We start from the raw sequence: 21,669 nt of genomic DNA on the forward strand, positions 1-21,669 counted from the left end.
TGAAGAAGGATTAGGACACAGTGACGGAACAACAATCTCCTGATTGATATTCTTATTATATACCACCTTAGGAAGAAACCCAGGTTTGGTACGCAAAACTACCTTATCTGCATGGAAGATCAGATAAGGGGAATCACACTGCAAGGCAGATAACTCAAACTCTTCGAGCCGAAGAGATAGCTACCAAAAAAAGAACTTTCCAAAATAAAAGCTTGATATCTATGGAATGCAGAGGTTCAAACAGAACCCCTTGAAGAACTAAATTTAATCTCCATGGCGAAGCAACAGGTTTAAACACAGGCTTGATTCTAACTAAAGCCTGACAAAACGCCTGAACGTCTGGAACATCCGCCAGACGCTTGTGCAAAAGAATAGACAGAGCAGAAATCTGTCCCTTTAAGGAACTAGCTGACAATCCCTTCTCCAATCCTTCTTGGAGAAAAGATAATATCCTGGGAATCCTGACTTTACTCCATGAGTAACCCTTGGATTCACACCAATGAAGATATTTACACCATATCTTATGATAGATTTTCCTGGTGACAGGCTTTCGAGCCTGAATTAAGGTATCAATGACCGACTCGGAGAAACCACGTTTTGATAAAATCAAGCGTTCAATCTCCAAGCAGTCAGACGCAGAGAAATTAGATTTGGATGGTTGAAAGGACCCTGAAGTAGAAGGTCCTGCCTCAGCGGCAGAGTCCATGGTGGAAGGGATGACATGTCCACCAGATCTGCATACCAAGTCCTGCGTGGCCACGCAGGTGCTATCAAAATCACCGAAGCTCTCTCCTGCTTGATCTTGGCAATCAGACGAGGGAGCAGAGGAAACGGTGGAAACACATAAGCCAGGTTGAAGGACTATCAGCACTGCCTTGGGATCCCTGGACCTGGATCCGTAACAAGGAAGCTTGGCGTTCTGACGAGACGCCATGAGATCCAGTTCTGGTTTGCCCCAAAGTTGAATCAACTGTGCAAACACCTCCGGATGGAGTTCCCACTCCCCCGGATGAAAAGTCTGTCGACTTAGAAAATCCGCCTCCCAGTTCTCTACTCCTAGGATATGGATAGCTGATAGATAGCAAGAGTGAACCTCTGCCCATAGGATTATTTTTGAAACCTCCAACATTGCTAGGGAACTCCTTGTTCCCCCTTGATGGTTGATGTAGGCTACAGTCGTGATATTGTCCGACTGAAATCTGATGAACCTGACTGCAGCAAGCTGAGGCCAAGCCTGAAGAGCATTGAATATCGCTCTTAATTCCAGAATGTTTATCGGAAGGAGCGCCTCCTCCTGAGTCCACGAGCCCTGAGCCTTCAGGGAGTTCCAGACTGCACCCCAGCCCAGAAGGCTGGCATCTGTAGTTACTATTGTCCAATCTGGCCTGCGGAAGGTCATACCCTTGGACAGATGGACCCGAGATAGCCACCAGAGAAGAGAATCTCTGGTCTCTTGATCCAGATTTAGTAGAGGGGACAAATCTGTGTAATCCCCATTCCACTGAGTGAGCATGCAGAGTTGCAGCGGTCTGAGATGTAGGCGGGCAAACGGCACTATGTCCATTGCCGCTACCATTAAGCCGATTACTTCCATACACTGAGCCACTGAAGGGCGAGAAGTAGAATAAAGAACACGGCAGGAATTTAGAAGTTTTGACAACCTGGCCTCTGTCAGGTAAATCTTCATTTCTACAGAATCTATCAGAGTTCCTAGGAAGGAAACTCTTGTGAGAGGGGATAGAGAACTCTTTTCTTCGTTCACTTTCCACCCATGAGGAATGCCAGCACAATGTCCGTATGGGACCAGCCGATTCGGAAATTCAACGCCTGTATCAGAATGTCGTCTAGGTAAGGGGCTACTGCTATACCCCGCGGCCTTAGGACCGCTAAGAGTGACCCTAGAACCTTCGTAAAGATTCTTGGTGCCGTAGCTAACCCAAAGGGAAGAGCCACAAACTGGTAATGCCTGTCTAGGAAGGCGAACCTGAGAAACCGATGATGATCTCTGTGTATCGGAATGTGAAGATAAGCATCCTTTAAGTCCACGGTAGTCATATTTTGACCCTCCTGGATCATAGGTAGGATGGTTCGAATAGTCTCCATCTCTAAAAATGGGACCCTGAGAAATTTGTTTAGGATCTTGAGATCTAAGATTGGTCTGAAAGTTCCCTCTTTCTTGGGAACTACAAACAGATTTGAATAGAAGCCTTGCCCATGTTCCTCCTTTGGAACTGGGTGGATCACTCCCATAACTAGGAGGTCTTGAACACAATGTAAGAATGCCTCTCTCTTTATCTGGTTTGCAGATAATTGTGAAAGATGAAATCTCCCTTTTGGGGAATAAGCTTTGAAGTCCAGAAGATATCCCTGGGACACAAATTTCCAACGCCCAGGGATCCTGGACATCTCTTGCCCAAGCCTGGGCGAAGAGAGAAAGTCTGCCCCATACTAGATCCGTTTCCAGATCGGGGGCTGATCCTTCATGCTGTCTTAGAGGCAGCAGCAGGTTTTTTGGCCTGCTTTCCTTTGTTCCAAGCCTGGTTAGGTCTCCAGACCGGCTTGGACTGGGCAAAATTTCCCTCTTGTTTTGTATTAGAGGAAGTTGAAGCTGCGCCACTCTTGAAATTTCGAAAGGAACGAAAAATAGTCAGTTTGGCCCTTAATTTGTTGGATTTATCCTGAGGAAGGGTGTGACCTTTTCCTCCAGTAAAAATCAGAAATGATCTCCTTCAGTCCAGGCCCGAATAGGGTCTGCCCCTTGAAGGGAATATTGAGAAGCTTAGACTTTGAAGTAACGTCAGCTGACCAGGATTTAAGCCATAGCGCCCTACGCGCCTGAATAGCAAAACCTGAGTTTTTAGCCGTTAGCTGGGTTAAATGAACAACGGCGTCAGAAACAAATGAATTGGCTAGCTTAAGAGCTTTAAGCTTGTCAAGGATATCATCCAATGGGGTTTCTACCTGTAGAGCCTCTTCTAGAGACTCAAACCAGAAGGCTGCAGCAACAGTGACTGGGGCAATGCATGCAAGGGGCTGGAGAATAAAACCTTGTTGAATAAAAATTTTCTTAAGGTAACCCTCTAATTTTTTGTCCATTGGATCTAGAAAAGCACAACTGTCCTCGACAGGGATAGTTGTACGCTTCGCTAGGGTAGAGACTGCTCCCTCCACCTTAGGGACCGATTGCCACAAGTCCCGTGTAGCGGCATCTATGGGAAACATCTTATTAAAAACCGTTGGGGGAGAGAACGGTACACCTGGTCTATCCCATTCCTTAGTAATAATTTCTGAAAACCTCTTAGGTATTGGAAAAACATCAGTGTAAACAGGCACTGCATAGTATTTATCAAATTTACACAATTTCTCTAGGACTACAATGGCATCAGTCATCCAGAGTTGCTAAAACCTCCCTGAGCAACATGCGGAGGTGTTCAAGCTTAAATTTAAATGTAGACATATCAGAATCAGGTTGAAGTGTCTTCCCAGAGTCGAAAAATCACCTACAGATAGAAGCTCTCCTTCTTCGGCTTCTGCACATTGTGAGGATATATCAGACATAGCTACTAAAGCGTCAGAGAGCTCTGTATTTGTTCTAGCCCCAGAGCTGTCTTGCTTTCCTTGTAACCCTGGCAGTTTGGACAATACCTCTGTAAGGGTTTGATTCATAACTGCCGCCATGTCTTGTAAAGTATACGCAATGGGCGCGCTAGATGTACTTGGCATCCCTTGAGCGGGAGTTATAGGCTCTGACACGTGGAGAGAGTTAGTCTGCATAACTTCCCCCTTGTCAATTTCCTCTGGTGATAAATCTTTTACAGCCAGAATATGGTCTTTATAACTTATAGTAAGATCAGTGCATTTGGTACACATTCTAAGAGGGGGTTCCACAATGGCTTCTAAACATAATGAACAAGGAGTTTCCTCTATGTCAGACATGTTTAACAGACTAGTAATGAAACCAGCAAGCTTTGAAAACACTTTAATTAATGTGAAAAAGCAGAATATAATAAACGGTACTGTGCCTTTAAGGGAAAAAAACAAACAAAAACAGTGAAAAAAAGCAGTTAACTCTACGAAATTTTTACAGTGTGTATAATAGACTAAAATAGCATTGCACCCACTTGCAAATGGATGATTATCCCCTCAGACTCAAAAATGAAGCAAAAAAACGGTAAAACCATTATAAGTCACAGCTCTACTGTGGCTCCTACCTTCCCATAAAACGACTTTTGTAGGCACAAAAACCCCTTACAGAGGTCCAATATGACAGGGGACTCCTTCAGGGAAGCTGGATGTCTCAGAATGTAAAAACTACTGCGCAATTAGAGCGCGAAAATAGGCCCCTCCCACCATGCTTTCAAAGTGAAAGGGCCATAAAAAAACTACTCCAAGGAGAAATCTAGTCAGCCATGTGGAAACTAGGCCCCAAATAAAGATTTATCACCCTCAGTAAAAAACGTTCTTTATATATCATGCAAACGTTTTACATACCAAGCCATAAGAGCAAGTAACATGAATATTACCCTTTACTGCAAGCATGATGCCAGTCGTTTATTAAATCACTGCAATCAGGCTTACCTTAAATATATCAGGTACTGTCAGCATTTTCTAGACCTTATCTCTCTAGAAAAAAAATATACTGCACATACCTCAGAGCAGTTAAATCTGCAGGCCGTTTTCCCATACTCTCCAGTTATGTGTCAGAACAGCAGTGGACCTTAGTTACAACCTGCTAAGATCATCAAAAACCTCAGGCAAAACTCTTCTTCTAATTTCTGCCTGAGGTAAAAACAGTACAACGCCGGTACTGTTTAAAAATAACAAACTTTTGATTGAAGATAAACTACACTAATTCACCACATCTCTCTTGATACTTCCTTTCTTGTCGAGAGCTGCAAGAGAATGACTGGAGGTGGCAGTTAGGGGAGGAGCTATATAGACAGCTCTGCTGTGGGTGATCCTCTTGCAGCTTCCTGTTGGGAAGGAGAATATCCCACAAGTAATGGATGAATCCGTGGACTGGATACACCTTACAAGAGAAACATAATTTAAGAATTTACAAGAAAAATTCATTTCTTTCATATTGGCAAGAGTCCATGAAGCCCACCCTTTTTATGGTGGTTATGACTTTTTTGTATAAAGCACAATTATTGCCAAATTCCTTTGTTGATGCTTTTTACTCCTTTCTTTATCAACCCACTACTTGGCTATTCGTTAAACTGAATTGTGGGTGTGGTGAGGGGTGTATTTATAGGCATTTGAGGTTTGGGAAACTTTGCCCCTCCTGGTAGGATTGTATATCCCATACGTCACTAGCTCATGGACTCTTGCCAATATGAATTTATCTTGTAAATTCTTACATAAATTATGTTTTCTGAGATCGGTCCCCAGAACTGCACGCCATACTTAAAGGGACACAACCAAAAAAAAAAAAAATTTCTTTCGTGATTCAGATTGAGCATGAAATTTTAAGCAACTTTCTAATTTACTCCTATTAGCAAATTTTATTCATTCTCTTGGTATCTTTATTTGAAATGCAAGAATGTAAGTTTAGATGCTGCCCCATTTTTGGTGAACAACCTGGGTTGTTCTTGGCGATTGGTGGATAAACTCACCCACCAATAAAAAAGTGCTGTCCATAGAAAAGCTTAGATGCATTCTTTTTAAAATAAAGATAGCAAGAGAGCGAAGACAAATAGATAATAGGAGTAAATTAGAAATTTGCATGCTCTATCTGAATCACGAAAGAACAAATTTGGGTTCAGTGTCCCTTTAAGGTGAAATCTTACTAGGGATTTATACAGTGACAGAATTATGCTTTCCTTCCTTACATCAATGCCTCTTAAAAGGGACATTAAACACTAAATAAATGTTACATAGAATGATGCATTCACAGGAAAGATTAGTCTGAGAATAATATGTAGATGCATTTAACGTTTCATTAGCTTTTTAAATATTGACAAAATAAGTGTAACGTTTTAGTGTCTATAAAACAATGGGAGCTGCCATGTTGTAACTTAGGTTACCTTCTTTGCTGTGGCCAATTAGGGAAGGTTATAAAGAGGTCACTAGAGTGTGCAGCCAATCACTGTGTGGATTATAACAGTGTTATACATGTCAATTTTTAACAGGAACTAAAAAGCTCACAATTTCAGAATATAAATGATAGGAAAAGGGGACAAATGAAATAATGAAAGTATATTGCAGAAGGTGATAGATCGTGTGTGTATATATATATATATATACATATATACACACATATATATATACACACATATATACACACATATATATATATATATATATATACACATACACATATATATATATATATATATATATATATATATATACATATATATATATATATATATATACACATATATATATATACACATATATATATATATATATATATACATATATATACACATATATATACACATATATATATACATATACATATATATACACATATATATACACATATATATACACATATATATATACATATATATATATATATATATATATATATATATATATATATATATATATATATATATATATATACATACACACATATATATATATACACACATATATATATACATATATACACACACATATATATATATACACACATATATATATATATATATATATATATACACACATATATATATATATATATATATATATATATATATATATATATATATATATATACATACACACGATCTATCATTTTATATTACTATCTCAAAGTGTTTAATGTCCCTTTAAATACATGCTAGTATCTTATTAGCCTTAGAAGCCGCTGCCCTGTATTGTGCACCCATCTTTAAAGGGAAACTGAACCCAATTTTTTTCTTTTGTGATTCAGATAGAGCATGCAATTTTAAGCACATTTCTAATTTACTCCTATTATCGCATTTTCTTCATTCTCTTGGTATCTTTATTTGAAAAGCAAGAATGTAAGTTTAGATGCTGGCCCATTTTTGGTGAACAACCTGGGTTGTTCTTGCTGATTGGTGGATACATTCACCCACCAATAAACAAGTGCTATCCAGGGTCTGAACTAATAATTGGCCGGCTCCTTAACTTAGATGCCTTCTTTAAAAAAAAAAAAAAAAAAAAAAAAGGATAGCAAGAAAAACAAAGAAAAATTGATAATAGGAGTAAATTAGAAAGTTGCTTAAAATTGCATGGTCTATCTGAATCACAAAAGAAAAAAATTGGGTTCAGTGTCCCTTTAACTTGTTGTCTATTAATACTCCCAAATCCCATTCCTCCTCAGTTTTGACAAGTCAAGTCTCATTTCAATAATAGGTTGCCTGCTTATTTGATTATTTCCAAAATGTATAAACCTTTAATTTTCCCATATTAAATCTCATTTCCCCATTTACCTGCCCTTTCTTCTAATTTTTGTAGATCCTCTTGTAAAGGAATTTTATCCTGACCTGACCTAATGACTTTACACAACTTTGTATCATCTGCAAAAATAGAGATGTTGCTATTTAATCCTTGCTCCAAGTCATTAATAAAATAGAAAAAAAAACCTCCTCTAAAAACAAAATTTGAATGTGTGAGCCAATAAAATCACAAAGAAGATGGAACATTAGTAACATTTTTTTGTGGTTTCCGTATACCTCTGTACGGATCATTGATGGGCATACAGATGCCTATTCAGCAGACATACAATGTTTTTGTGCACTGCGTGTCACCAGAATACCTGGTCATACCATATCATGTAACCTGCCACTGAGTGTTAGTACAGGTTAGGGAAGATGAGTGGCAGATCAGTCAAAATGCATGGCTGCAATGGGGGCTGTTAAAATAATGCTGTTTGGCTGTGCAGTGTTAATTTAATCCCCTTTGATGTGAAAAAATGCACAGCAGACACCTCTATTATCCAAGTGGCTATTAATGCAGCCTATGTTATTTTATAAAGAATTACTTTCTTCCCCCTCTTCCGATATGAGATTGAGCTGAATACAAAAGTTTGGAGTCTGTGACGGCTAAACATTCAAGGGCTCTTGGGCTTTTTCTTGTTGACCATTGATATAGATAATACTTGACAGATATTTGACTACAGTAGAAGGTGCATAAATGCCTTCTCAAAAAAAAAAAAAAAAAAAGCTTACAAATTACATACAATTTATATAAAGAATGCAATACACTTACATTCTCATCTTTATAGTTCAGATTGATGACCAATCCAAAAGGACGTCCTCCCATGGGCTCAGCAGGAATAAAAGAATATTCAAAGGTTGCTTGTCTTTGAGGGGATACCACAGTGTTTAAAGTAAGAGCTGTGAAATTCTGGATATAGAACTGGTAGTCTTGAGGGTACCGGAAAGAGGCATCAAGAGACTCAATAATAAAATCTTCAGTACCCTTGTTGGTGAAGCCAACTAGAAACTTCACAATATCATTTGCTGGGAAATCTAAAAATGACACAAATAGTTAATGGTCACTTAAGACCATAAGTTATTTGAACATTGGTAGTGCATTACAAGAGCTAGGTCTAGAATGTATTCTATTCAATAATACGGCCTCATTAACCTAGAGGTTCTTTTAGAATGTGAATTAGCATTTACATAATACATTCTGAGACCAGCTGAATTTGTTATAAATTGCTAGGATACAATGTGGATTAGAGTGTACAGAGGGATATAAAATCATCAAAGGCTGAAAAAAATGGCCGAATGTAATGTTTTCCTGCTTGAGTATAGAGCAGTTATTTGGGTTAAAGGGACAATAAAGTCAAAACGAAATTGTCATGATTCGTGCAGAGCATGCACATGTCGGGTGCACTATATGACAGTAGTTTTGCAAGAATGTTATCCATTTGCAAGAGCAGTAGATGGCAGCACTATTCCATGCCATGTAGTGCGCTAGACAACTACCTCTAGGTATCTCTTTAACAAAGAAGACTATGGAAACTAAGCAAATTTAATAGAAATAAATTGGACACTTTTTAAAAATGGTATGCTTTGTCTAAATCACAAAAGAAAATGTTGGGGGGTTCATATTCCTTTAATAATTATACTTAAAGGGACACTAAACCCACATTTTTTCTTTCGTGATTCAGATAGAGCATGCAATTTTTAATCATGATCTAGAGTTCATACAGCTACCTAAATATTTAATTTTATTTTTGGGAATTTCATTCAATTAAAAGAACAAAAAAAAACAAAAAAAAAAAACGCGCACACACACAGTGATTCATATAGAAATATTTGGTAATTTCACTAACCACTATAAGATCATCATCAGCATTTGTTATGAGCATATTCCAGAGCACTACATAAAAATGCTACATATGAATACCAATAAAAAATAGATCATGGAATAGAGGGGCTTATTCTAAGTTCTCACCACTGTAACATAACAAACAATTAGCAGCCAAGTTTGTGTGAAGCTAGGAGAACAGTAAAAACTCAACATTATGGTAATTTAGAGTTCTCACCTTCGCCTTTCACAAACAGAATAGTTGTATCTGCATTGGATGATGCTTTGGGCTCGCTAGAACTTAAGTCTTCTTCTTCTTCTTTTTCTTCCGCCTATGAAAAATAAACAAATTTACAGCACTGATATGTTATAATTAGTTTATGCCGGTATAAAAATAAACACACACACAGTGGATATAAAAAGTCTACACATCCCTGTTAAAATGTCAGGTTTCTGTGATGTAAAAAAAAAAAAATATGAGACAAAGAAATCAATTTCAGAACTTTTTCCACCTTTAATGTGACCTATAAACTGTACAACTCAATTGAAAAACAAACTGAAATCTTTTAGGTGGAGGGAAGAAAACAAAAAACTAAAATAATGTGGTTGCAACTGTGGATGTAGCTGTGTTCAGAATTAAGCAATCAGAGTCAAAATCATGTTAAATAGGAGTCAGCATACACCTGCCATCATTTAAAGTGTCTCTGATTAACCCCAAATAAAGTTCAGCTGCTCTAGTTTGTCTTTCCTGAAATTTTCTTAGTCGCATCCTACAGCAAAAGCCATGGTCCACAGAGAGCTTCCAAAGCATCAGAGGGATCTCATTGTTAAAAGGTATCCGTCAGGAGAAGGGTACAAAAGAATTTCCAAGGCATTCAATATACCATGGAACACAGTTTAGACAGTCATCATCAAGTGGAGAAAATATGGCACAACAGTGACATTACCAAGGACTGGACGTCCCTCCAAAATTGATGAAAAGACGAGACGAAAACTAGTCTGGGAGGCTACCAAGAGGCCTACAGCAACATTAAAGGAGCTGTGTGGTACATGTGACAAAACTCTCCCGTATTCGTCATATGTCTGGGCTATGGGGTAGAGTGGCAAGAAGAAAGCCTTCTCTTACGAAGAAAACCATCCAAGCCAGGCTACATTTTGCAAAATCACATCTGAAGTCTCCCAAAATCATGTGAGAAAAGTTGTTATGGTCTGATGAAACCAAGGTTGAACTTTTTGGCCATAATTTCAAAAAAAGATATGTTTGGCGCAAAAACAACACTGCACATCACCAAAAGAACACCATACCCACAGTGAAGCATGGTGGTGGCAGCATCATGCTTTGGGGCTGTTTTTCTTCAGCTGGAACTGGGGCCTTAGTTAAGCTAGAGGGAATTATGAACAGTTCCAAATACCAGTCAATATTGGCACAAAACCTTCAGGCTTCTGCTAGAAAACTGAACATAAAGAGGAACTTCATCTTTCAGCATGACAACGACCCAAAGCATACATTCAAATCACCAAAAGAAGTTTAAAGTTTTGGAATGGCCCAGCCAAAGCCCAGACCTGAATCTGATTGAAAATCTGTGGGGTGATCTGAAGAGGGCTGTGCACAGGAGCTATCCTCGCAATCTGACAGATTTGGAGTGTTTTTCCAAAGAAGAGTGGGCAAATCTTGCCAAGTCAAGCTGTGCCATGCTGATAGACTCATACCCAAAAAGACTGAGTGCTGTAATAAAATCAAAAGGTGCTTCAACAAAGAATTAGTTTGCACACTGGTGTGGTGTGCACACTTATGCAACCATATTTTATTTTTATTTTTTTTCTTCCCTCTACCTAAAACATTTCAGTTGGTTTTTCAATTGAGTTGCATAGTTTATAGGTCACATTAAAGGTGGAAAAAGTTCTGAAATGATTTATCTTTGTCTCATTTTTTTTACATCACAGAAACCTGACATTTTAACAGGGGTGTGTAGACTTTTTATATCGTGTATATATATATATATATATATATATATATATATATATATATATATATATATATATATATATATATATATATATATATATATATATATATATATATATATATATATATATATATATATTTATTTAGTGGGCACTGGGCAGCTTGAAATTCAACCACTAAAATGTAAGAGACAATTCCCAGCAACCGCATCTTTGCAAAAGACACAAAAGCCCCGTAAAACAAGTTGATCAGTTACATACCTTCCATCAGGGATAACAAATGGTTTTAGATTATCAAATGTGCAATGCAACATAGCGAAAACTACAGCAAAACTGCAGAAGAGAATTGCTGAGGTGCTGCAGTTTAAAAGCATCAACAAATACTACTAATTCTTCACACGCAATTCCAAACAACTATGTCTAAGTCTCAAAAATTGTATATATACATACATATAACTAGTCTACACATGTATATCTCAAAACATTGTCTGGCTACCCTGTTTTGTGTCCACAAATTAAAAAAAAACTCCAGCCACCAGCTTCATTACAACGTTTCAAGCCTGCACTAGGCTTTTAGTACATGACTAAGAGCCTAGTGCAGGCTTGAAACGTATGTGTTATTGGGACCCTAAATGAAAGAATAAAGGTCTTTTAATGAAGCTGGTGGCTGGAGTTTTTTGAAATTTGTGGATATTTAAGAGACTTGGCAAGTCTGTTACTCCGTGCCCCACTGAAAAAGGTACAGGTGTGCTGTTTCCACTACTTGGATATCATTGTACCCTGTTTTGTGTGCCATTACTGACAGGCTAAACAAAGAATACTGATAAAATTAATGTTAAAGTTCCAATAATGACTGTATAAGTAATGTCTGTGTTTCAGAGAAAAGGTATAAGAAGTTATACTGTCAGTGACCTCCAAAAGGACAACTTAAAAGGAACACTGAACCCAATTTTTTTCTTTTGTGATTCAGATAGAGCATGAAACTTTAAGCAACTTTCTAATTTACTCCTATTATCAAATATTCTTCATTCTCTTGTTATCTTTATTTGAAATTGAAGAATGTAAGTTTAGATGCCGGCCCATTTTTGGTGAACAACCTGGGTTGTTCTTGCTGATAGGTGGATAAATTCATCAACCAATAAAAAACGGCTGTCCAGATGCATTCTTTCAAATAAAGATAACAAGAGAACAAAGAAAAATTGATAATAGGAGTAAATTAGAAAGTTGCATGCTCTATCTGAATCACAAAAGAAAAAATTTGGGTTCAGTGTCCCTGTAAAGTCATACAAAATAGATATGAAAAAAGGGAAAACCTAAAAGTTCCAAGTGTAAATTAAAAATTACTATTATCTTCAAAATTATTTAAAATGTATCTCACGGTTTTAATAAATATAGGTGCCATTGCTTACTAAAATGTTAGTGGAGCCAACAAGCTGAAGAATATATAGAAAACACACAAAATATTTACCAGATCTGTTGATTCGTCTTCTTCCACTTCTGCCTCATCATCATCCTCCTCTACTACAGAATCATCAATTGCCTCTTCATCTTCTGTAGCATCCTGGGCAGCAACCAAGGGACCTGAACAACAAAGACAATGAGCACCTGGGATCTAAAAAAAAACTTTGTACCTCACACCACACTCAGCAAATGCTAAACCTTCAATTGTATTAGTAGGAAGCATGTGGAAACAACCCTACTATTTCAGCTGCTAGTTTTACTGTAGATGACAGGGTTTTCCACAGAAAATTTTGTGCCAGCCAGGTAGGGGCAGTGTGATCATTTCTAATAAGAAATTCTGCTATCCATATCACAAATTAAAAACGCATATTCCTAGCTGTCTCCCCCTATCTGAAGCCGTTTAAATCCAATACATCATCATCAACATATATACATACATAAAATGCTTGTCAAAAGGCAGAAAAACATTATTTTACAGTAGCTAACCAGTGTTGGGAAGAAACATTTTTTTTTAAGGATGCAGCTCTGTGATTTACATAGGAAGTAACATTGTTACAATCTGGTCTGTTTCTAATCCTTAAAGGGACACTGAACCCAATTTTTTTCTTTTGTAATTCAGAAAGAGCATGCAATTTTAAGCAACTTTCTAATTTACTCCTATTATCAATTTTTCTTCGTTCTCTTGCTATCATTATTTGAAAAAGAAGGAATCTAAGCTTTTTTTTGGTTTCAGTAGTCTGGACAGCACTTTTGTATTGGTGGATGAATTTATCCACCAATCAGCAAGGACAACCCAGGTTGTTCACCAAAAATGGGCCGGCATCTAAACTTGCATTTCAAATAAAGATACCAAGAGAATGAAGAAAATTTGATAATAGGAGTAAATTAGAAAGTTGCTTAAAATTTCATGCTCAATCTGAATCACGAAAGAAATTTTTTGGGTACAGTGTCCCTTTAATTAGTAACTCTGGGACAGTTCTGCTTTAAAAACTTTTCACAATGCCTAAATAATGATTACAATAACCAAGAATTCAAAGCATATACATGCAGATAACTGAACAGCTGGCAACACTCAAAAGGCTTAAACCATGAAATATTAAAATCTGAGAAAACTACTAGCATTAAACTATTTTAGTCTTTTACTGGTATGACTTGTGGATTTAGTTTGATTCCACAAGTGTCTAAAAAACAAAATTATACACTGATATAATATATTGGTGTAACATGCTAGCATAATTGTATAGGTTATAGCTATGCAATCTTGAGAAAAAAACGAAAGTAAGAACTTATTGGCTATTCTTTGAATATCAGCAGCTCCTCTTTAACCACATATTAGTATTGCTCTACAATAGAAACATAGCAAATTCATCTGGCACCTAGTCACAAAACCTAGATCATAAACATAATTACAGAACACTTGAGAGAGCCTTGTTAAACCTAACACGGAGAATAAAAATGATATGAACCAATTTGCATAGTTTTAAATATAAATGTACATGACATATACACATTCATCAAATTAACTAGGTGTATTAGGAAGGGCCACTGAATGAATGAACCGCAGAGCAGTGACACGTCAGCCTCAGGCCGGGCGCACACAAAGCACAAACCTATACACAGCAGTCTCACAGCATAGCGTGTGTTTATATCATTTACAAATGCACAATTACTCTCTGATTTGCTATGTCTCATATAAAGTGCCCAGTTGTATACACACATAAGGTAGGCTGCAGCCCACAGTAGCAGTCTGCAGCACAATGTGCATTTCGCGTACAGTTACTGCAATTTGTGCCGTACACTGCGGACAGGGCCTAGCAGTCTCGCGGGCGCGCTGTCACCTCTGCCATTGCTGATCAGAGTGGCCGGAAAGGCCAATAGAAGAAGCAGAAGTAGCTTGCGGAGCGGTAACATGTCGGAGTTCGCTGCTGGTCAGAGCCGTGGAATCAGTCAAACGCAAGAGAGGGTGGAGGGTCTCTCTCGCCGCCTCTATCAGGACCCTTGGTTCAATTACAATAGGATACGTATGCTCCAAAAAGGGGCGGGCATAAGAAGCAGGGAGGCCTTGAGTGACGTAGGCAAAGCGAGAGGAGAGAGACTAGTCGATTATTTCCGGACTGCTGGGTAAAGACGTGGCTATAGATACCAAGCTCATTCGTACAGGCTGTATGAAGGGGCGGGCCCCCAAAACTACAGAAGATGCTGAGTCTTCACAACGAGCGTCCAATGGGAAAAAGCCGAATGCCCTGGAAACGTAATTTTTTAATGGTCATGTGCAGCCATGACTGGTTTAGGCACCGGTGTCCTGGCAGATCAACCTACTTCTCAGATTAGCCCGGGAGCTATTTAGTTTACACGACATCCCTTATTTGCTAATTTGTCTCATGTTTTAGCAGGGACTGCATACTATATACTATTGCAGATATATGCCACTATATGTTGCCAAAAATATTGTGTTATTGAACTTCTGCTCTACACATCAGTTGATTCACATGTTCCCTATACTTGATAAAAAAATATTTAATTATTCTGCTGTTCTAACATAAAGTAAACATTTTCCCTTATAAACTTTTCACAGACACACTTAAAAAAATGTATGGAAATCCTTCACAGAAGAGTGGCAGCAGTGTTATAGGCTGCGTTCGGCAAGCGCTCCAAGCTCGCAGCGCTTGCTTGGAACGTTCGGAGAACACTTCCAAGCGAGGCGCTGGGTGTTCGTTGAGCGCTCGGATGACGCAAGTTCCAGTGTTTCCAGCGTGCTGGTAATGGTGGGACTTTTTCGATCAAGCTCAGACGCTTCTAAAGATGGCAGCCTCCATGAGCAACACGTGTGTGTGTGTATATATATATATATATATATTATACTATTATAGATATATATATAGTGTTATAAAAATAATATTTATCTACTCACCGTCACTCAATCTTCAATAAGCGTCTCCTGTCTCCCCTGCTTTATGTAAATGCATGCTGGGAGTTGTAGTCTTTTCGTTGGGCTGTGAAGAATTTGTACGGGCAGCGTGGTGACGGGAGATGTTGCGATGGGAACGTTTTTTTTTATAAGCGTTTTCCGAACATACACAAGTAGGGCGGAAAAAGCCTTATTAATACCAATGGTTTTGGAATGGGATGTCCAACAAGCTCATATAGCTGGTTTGGTAGTAAAGTGTCCACATAATTTTGGCCATATACAGTTGCTTTTGCTCTGTACTGCCAAGTGAGACTTTAGCCCATATTAAAAGACTATTATGTAACACATTATGAGTATAGCAGGTGATATATGGTTTATCACTAACCCACCTTTTATATTTGAAATTATTTTTAAGTATTCCTTAGGGTATGATACCTTTACATGAAGATATATAAACTGGAGCTCTGTATGTAATATAATAAAGTAGGTGCTATATGTTTATTATTCATTTATTTTTGCATATTTAAAACTATTTTTTGTATCTCTCAGTGCATTATATTCAAACATATTGTTAATTGCATGATGTATTTACATATGTTCTGTTACAATTACACTTTGAGTGCTAAGCCACCTGGGTGCTAAGCTGATTTAAGTTGTTTTTTTTTTCCATTTTTTTTTTTTAACTTTTGTATATATTTTTTTGAGATCCCCAAGACTTACACAGTTGGAAAGGTTAGGTGATTACCTTTCCAACGGTGGGTCTTGGGGGTCTGTAGCTGCGTAGATGCATGAGATACAGGCTTCTAAGCAGCATGCCCCCTTTCCCTATACTTTTGTATTGTAAATTGTTAATAAAGTTGCGCTGTGATGTCAACGTGCAAAAGGTGAAGCCCCGGCGATGCCTGTCACTATGCAGGCCCGATCACCGGGGTAGGAGCGGGTGGTATCCCGCCGATCTCCCTCAAGGTGGGAGAGTGCTAGCGATGGCTCTAAATCGTTAGAACCAGAGTGGGAAATTCTGCAACGGCTTAGAGCCGTCGTTAGCACTCAAGGGGTTAAGAGGGGTGATCTTGCTCACTATGTGGTTGCCTCTTTTTGCCTATAATTATGCACTTTTATATGTATTCCTGTCGTGGACCTTTATCTCATCCGTGCCGCCTTTTTTTTGACTGGATAAGCCTTATTAATGCCAATGGTTTTAGAATGGGATGTCCAACAAGCTCATATAGCCATTGTGGTGGTCACGTGTCCACATACTTTTACCAATATACTACATGTGTTTAATCCCTTTGCAGGAGCTAAACACATTAATTTGCAGTGTTGCTAGTGATAAAATTGCATGCTCTAATGAATAAAAACATTTTATTTTATCACCATAATGGCCTTTTAATTACTTACATTATTATTATCAGGTATTTGTAGAGTGCCAACAGGTTCCGCAGCGCTATGAACGTGGGTGGTATATAAAAAATGATTACAGGGATCAAATGGGTAGAGGGTCCTGCCGAGAGTTGCACTGTTGCAGTCGGCTCTTATGAAGGTGAATTACAAACAGCTGGGCTCTTTGGCTTACATGCTATGGGGTTTTAGGGGATAGCAGTGGAGATAGGAAGGTTAATGTAGGTTGTAAGCATCCCTGAATAGTAGAGTCTTCAGGGAGCACTTGAAGCTTTTAAAAATAGGGGAGATTCTTGTGGAGCGAGGCAGAGAGTTCCATAAGATGGGAGCCAGTCTTGAAAAATCTTGTAGACGGGAATGTCAGGAGGTAACAAGAGGGGAGGAGAGTAGGAGATCATGAGCGGCGCAAAGTGAACGGGAGGGAGAGTATCTGGAGACAAGGTCTGAGATGTAGGGGGAGCAATGCAATTGAGGGCTTTGTGTGTCAGAGTGAGAATTTTGTGTTTAATCCTGGAGGCAAGAAGAAGCCAGTGAAGGGATTGGCAGAGAGGTGTGGCAGAAGAAGAGCGACGTGCAAGGAAGATGAGCCTGGCAGAGGCATTCATTATGGATTGTAAAGGAGCTAGGCGGCAGCTAGGGAGACCAGAGAGGATAGAGTTGCAGTAGTCGAGGCGGGAAAGGATGAGAGAGTGGATTAAAATCTTTGTAAGGAAATGTCTAATTTTAGCGATGTTTTTAAGGTGGAAGCGGCAGACTTTATCCATGGACTGAATGTGAGGAATGAAAGAAAGATCTGAGTCAAGTGTGACCCCAAGACATTGGGCATGTGAGGTTGGGGTAATGATGGAGTTGTCAACAGTTATAGAGACATGGGGGTGGAGATTTTAGAAGAAGGGGTGAAAATAAAGAGCTCAGTTTTGAAGAGATTTAGCTTGAGGTAGTGAGAGGACATCCAAGATGAGATATGAGAGAGACAGTTAGTGACACGGGTTAGCAAGGAAGGAGATCATTCTGGTGCAGAGAGGTCGTTTTGGGTATCGTCGGCATACACATGATAATGAAACCAGTGGGTCTTTATTAAGGAACCTAGTGAGGATATGTAGATTGAGAAGGGGACCGTGGACAGAGCCTTGCGGTACTCCAACAGAAAGATGTAACGGGGCAGAGGATACCCCAGAGAAGGCTACACTAAAGGTACGGTTAGACAGATCGGAAGAGAACCAAGAGAGAACTGTGTCACAGATGCCAAAGGATTGTAGGGTATGGAGCAAAAGACGGTGGTCGACAGTATCAAAGGCTGCAGACAGATCAAGGAGGATAAGTAGAGAGAAGTGGCCTTTTGATTTTGCTGTAAGTAGGTCGTTGGTAACCTTAACAATTGCTGTCTCAAGGAGGGAATTTAATGGGAGTTTAATGTAAGGAAATGGGATAGACGTGCATATACTAGCTTTTCAAGAAGCTTTGAGGCAAGAGGTAGTAGGGAAATAGGGCGGTAGTTTGGATGGGGAGGTTGGATCAAGAGAAGTGTTTTTGAGGATAGGTGTGACTAATGCATGTTTAAGAGATTTGGGAACTATACCATTTCTGAGGGAGAGGTTGAAGATGTATGTGAGTTTAGGGGTACGGGTAGAAGAGAGGGAGGGGAGTAGTTGTGAGGGGATGGGGTCAAAGGGACAGGTAGTGAGGTGAGAGGATAGTCTAAGGGCAGAAACTTCATCCTCTGTAACAGGGGCAAAATAGCTAAATTTATGGCTGTATGTGGGTTCTGGATGATTGTGAGCTATTAAGGAGGTGGGAGACCGGTAGTATGTTGAGAGCTGATTTCAGTTTTGATGGAGTCGATTTTGTTGTTGAAGTAGCTGGCAAAATCCTGGGCTGAGAGAAAAGTAGTGGTCGGAGGTGGGGTTGGGCGGAGAAGAGTATTGAATGTGGAGAACAGACGTTTTGGGTTTGAAGAAAGAGTAGAGATAAGAGTAGAGAAGTAATGTTGCTTATATAGATTAAGGACATAATAGTAAGAGTTCAAGATTAACTTATAGTGAAGAAAGTCAGCAAAACTCTGAGATTTCCTCCAGTGTCGCTCAGCAGTATGGGAACATCTGCGTAGGTACCGTGTCAGAGGAGTATGCCAGGGCTGAGGATGAGTGTATGTTTTCCGAGCTATGGTAGGTGGGGCCAGGTTATCAAGGACCGATGTAAGGGTGGAGTTATAGTGGCAGATGGATTCATCAGGACAGGAAAAGGAGGGGATGGAAGAGAGAAGAGCTAGAGAGCTGTTGCTGATCTAATGACTTGATTCTTCTGTGAAGTTTAGTGTGAGGGGTAGAAGGAGGGAGAGTTGTAGGGAGGGGGTGATGGTACAAGTGAGGAGGTGGTGGTCAGAAAGAGGAAAAGGTGAGTTTGTGAAGTTTGAGATAGTGCATCGATAACTGAAAATCAGATCAAGGAAATGACCATCTTTGTGAGTGGGAGAGTCAGTCCATTGTGACAGGCCGAAAAGGGGAAGTGAGTTGCATAAGTTGTTTTGCAGAGGAGGCAGTGGGATTATCAACAGGGAGGTTGAAGTCACCGAGAATGAGGGCAGGGGTATCTGAGGAAAGGAAGTAAGGTAGCCAGGCGGCAAAGTGATCTAGAAATAGAGTTGCGGAACCAGGGGGTGGTATATGTATGCAACGCGTATAGAGAGGGGAGAGAATAAGTGAATCATGTGTGTTTCAAATTAAGAAAATGTGAGGGAAGAGAAGGGATGTATTTGTTGAAAGGTGCAACGAGAGGAAAGTAAAATACCAATACCACCTCCTTGTCTATTGTCAGACCTTGGAGTGTGGCTGACCCCCATGTGACAGTGCAGCAGTGGAAGCAGTGTCTGAAGGAGAGAGCCAGGTTTCTATGAGAGCCAGAAGATTGAGAGAGTGAGAGATAAAGAGGTCATGGATAGAAGTGAGTTTGTTGCAAACAGAGCGAGAGTTCCATAGTGCACAAGTGAAGGGGGTGGTATCTTTAGATGCAAGAGGAATAAGATTAAGGTTACCAGAGTTTTGTTTTTGAAGTCTATTGAAGGGCACACATGGGTGTGCAGGGCAAGGAAGTTGTGGGGGACCAGGATTAGGGGAGATGTCGCCAGCAGCTAGTATGAGCAAGAGGGAGAGTGACATGAGATGCGGATTTACAGTAGTGAGACTGTTTTTGTGATGAGTTGCAAGGGGGAGAGAGAGTCTTTAGGAATGTGTGAAGTTCATGAATACTAAAGTTAAGGTAAGGTTAAGAGAGATGGGCTAATGAGCAATGCAGGTGGTGAGGGGTAAGGAGTAATTGAGTAAAGTAGTTTGTTAAACAGACAAAAGGTGGCAAAAAGGAATATGAAGATATTTAGCATTTTTACAAAATAGTCAGCACTTGCCTTATCCCTTGTCCAATCCTTGTTGAATTCTTGTATAATGTTTTGTGCCTCACTTATAAATGTTCACTTAAGAGATGTGAACAGATGATCTTACACTATTGCTATCTAATCTACAGTGCTAACCTTTGCATTGCTTTCCCCATAGCAGTGATACATTTATAGGCCAGAGCATTCAGCTGAATGCAATAAATTAGGTAATGACCTGATCAAAGACAGTCAAAGGCCAATTGGGAACATTTAATTCAGACAATAGAATTTTGGGGAGACTGTGGTTAAACCATTGGTGAAATTATAAATTTAGGAATTAAAACAAGTACTTGCAAGATTTGAACATCACATAGATAAAGGCAAGATATCAGCAGGGTAAATATATAATTAATTATACAGACAAATGCAAAAAGAGAGACTTGCAATACAGATGACACAAAAAAAAAACAGGGATATTGGCAGGATTTGAATGCAGGGATCAATTCACATACCAAAGAGAGACTTGTAGTACAAATTACACTAAAACAGAGATATTGGCAGGATTTGAATGCATGGATCAATTCACATACCAAAGAGAGACTTGGGCCTCTATTTATCAAAGGTCTTGCGGACCTGATCCGACAGTGCGGATCATGTCCGCAAGACCTTACTAAATGCGGAGAGCCATACCCTCTCTGCATTTAACATTGCACCAGCAGCTCACAAGAGCTGCTGGTGCAACGCCGCCCCCTGCTGACTCGCGGCCAATCGTACTCGATCGGGTTGATTTCCGTCGATTCCTGTCCGCTGGTGCTATCAGAAACACATGAGATTGAACCATTATGATCTTAAAGATTACCTTTGAAAGAAGAACCAGAGGCGGAAAAATATAAGCAGGTTGGTAAAAACCAAGGAACTGCGAAGGCATCCATTATCTCCGCCTGAGGATCCCTGGACCTGGACCTTCATAACTAAAGGACTGCAAGTCCCTCCTTGATGATTGACATATGCCACTGTTGTGATATTGTCTGTTTGAAAACAAATATTAAAGTTCTCTCTTTAATAGAGGCCACGCCTGAAGAGCCCTGAAAATAGCATGGAGTTCTAAAATATTGATTGGTAACCCCGCCTCTTGAGGTTTCCAAACCCCTTGTGCTGTCAGAGACTCTCAGACAGCTCCCCAACCTGTAAAACTTACATCTGTTGAGAATACAGTCCAGGTAGGACAAACAGATGAGACCCCCTGAACAATAAGGTGATAGTCCAACCACCAAATCAGAGAGAATAGAGTGTTGGGATTTAAGTATATCAGTTGTGATATCTGAAAATAATC

The 21,669-nt window shown here is 39.3% G+C and overlaps 1 protein-coding gene across 2 annotated transcripts in view; it reads right to left on the reverse strand.

Moving 5' to 3' along the window:
* SSR1 (signal sequence receptor subunit 1) overlaps positions 1-14,724 on the reverse strand; it is a 33,178-nt gene extending 18,454 nt beyond the window's left edge. Inside the window, exons 1-4 of one of the 2 annotated variants that reach the window (XM_053714712.1) lie at positions 14,502-14,721; positions 12,671-12,783; positions 9,476-9,569; positions 8,188-8,450 (exon numbers count right to left, since the gene is read on the reverse strand). In XM_053714712.1, coding sequence (XP_053570687.1) covers positions 8,188-8,450; positions 9,476-9,569; positions 12,671-12,783; positions 14,502-14,574 — 543 coding nt within the window. In that variant the 5' untranslated portion in view covers positions 14,575-14,721. Of the gene's footprint in view, positions 1-8,187; positions 8,451-9,475; positions 9,570-12,670; positions 12,784-14,501 lie in introns of both variants that reach the window. The other variant, XM_053714714.1, reaches the window with a different exon arrangement.
* Between the last annotated feature and the right edge of the window lie 6,945 nt (positions 14,725-21,669).

This window comes from Bombina bombina, chromosome 5 (genome assembly GCF_027579735.1).
Source record: "Bombina bombina isolate aBomBom1 chromosome 5, aBomBom1.pri, whole genome shotgun sequence".
Classification (NCBI taxonomy): Eukaryota; Metazoa; Chordata; class Amphibia; order Anura; family Bombinatoridae; genus Bombina; species Bombina bombina.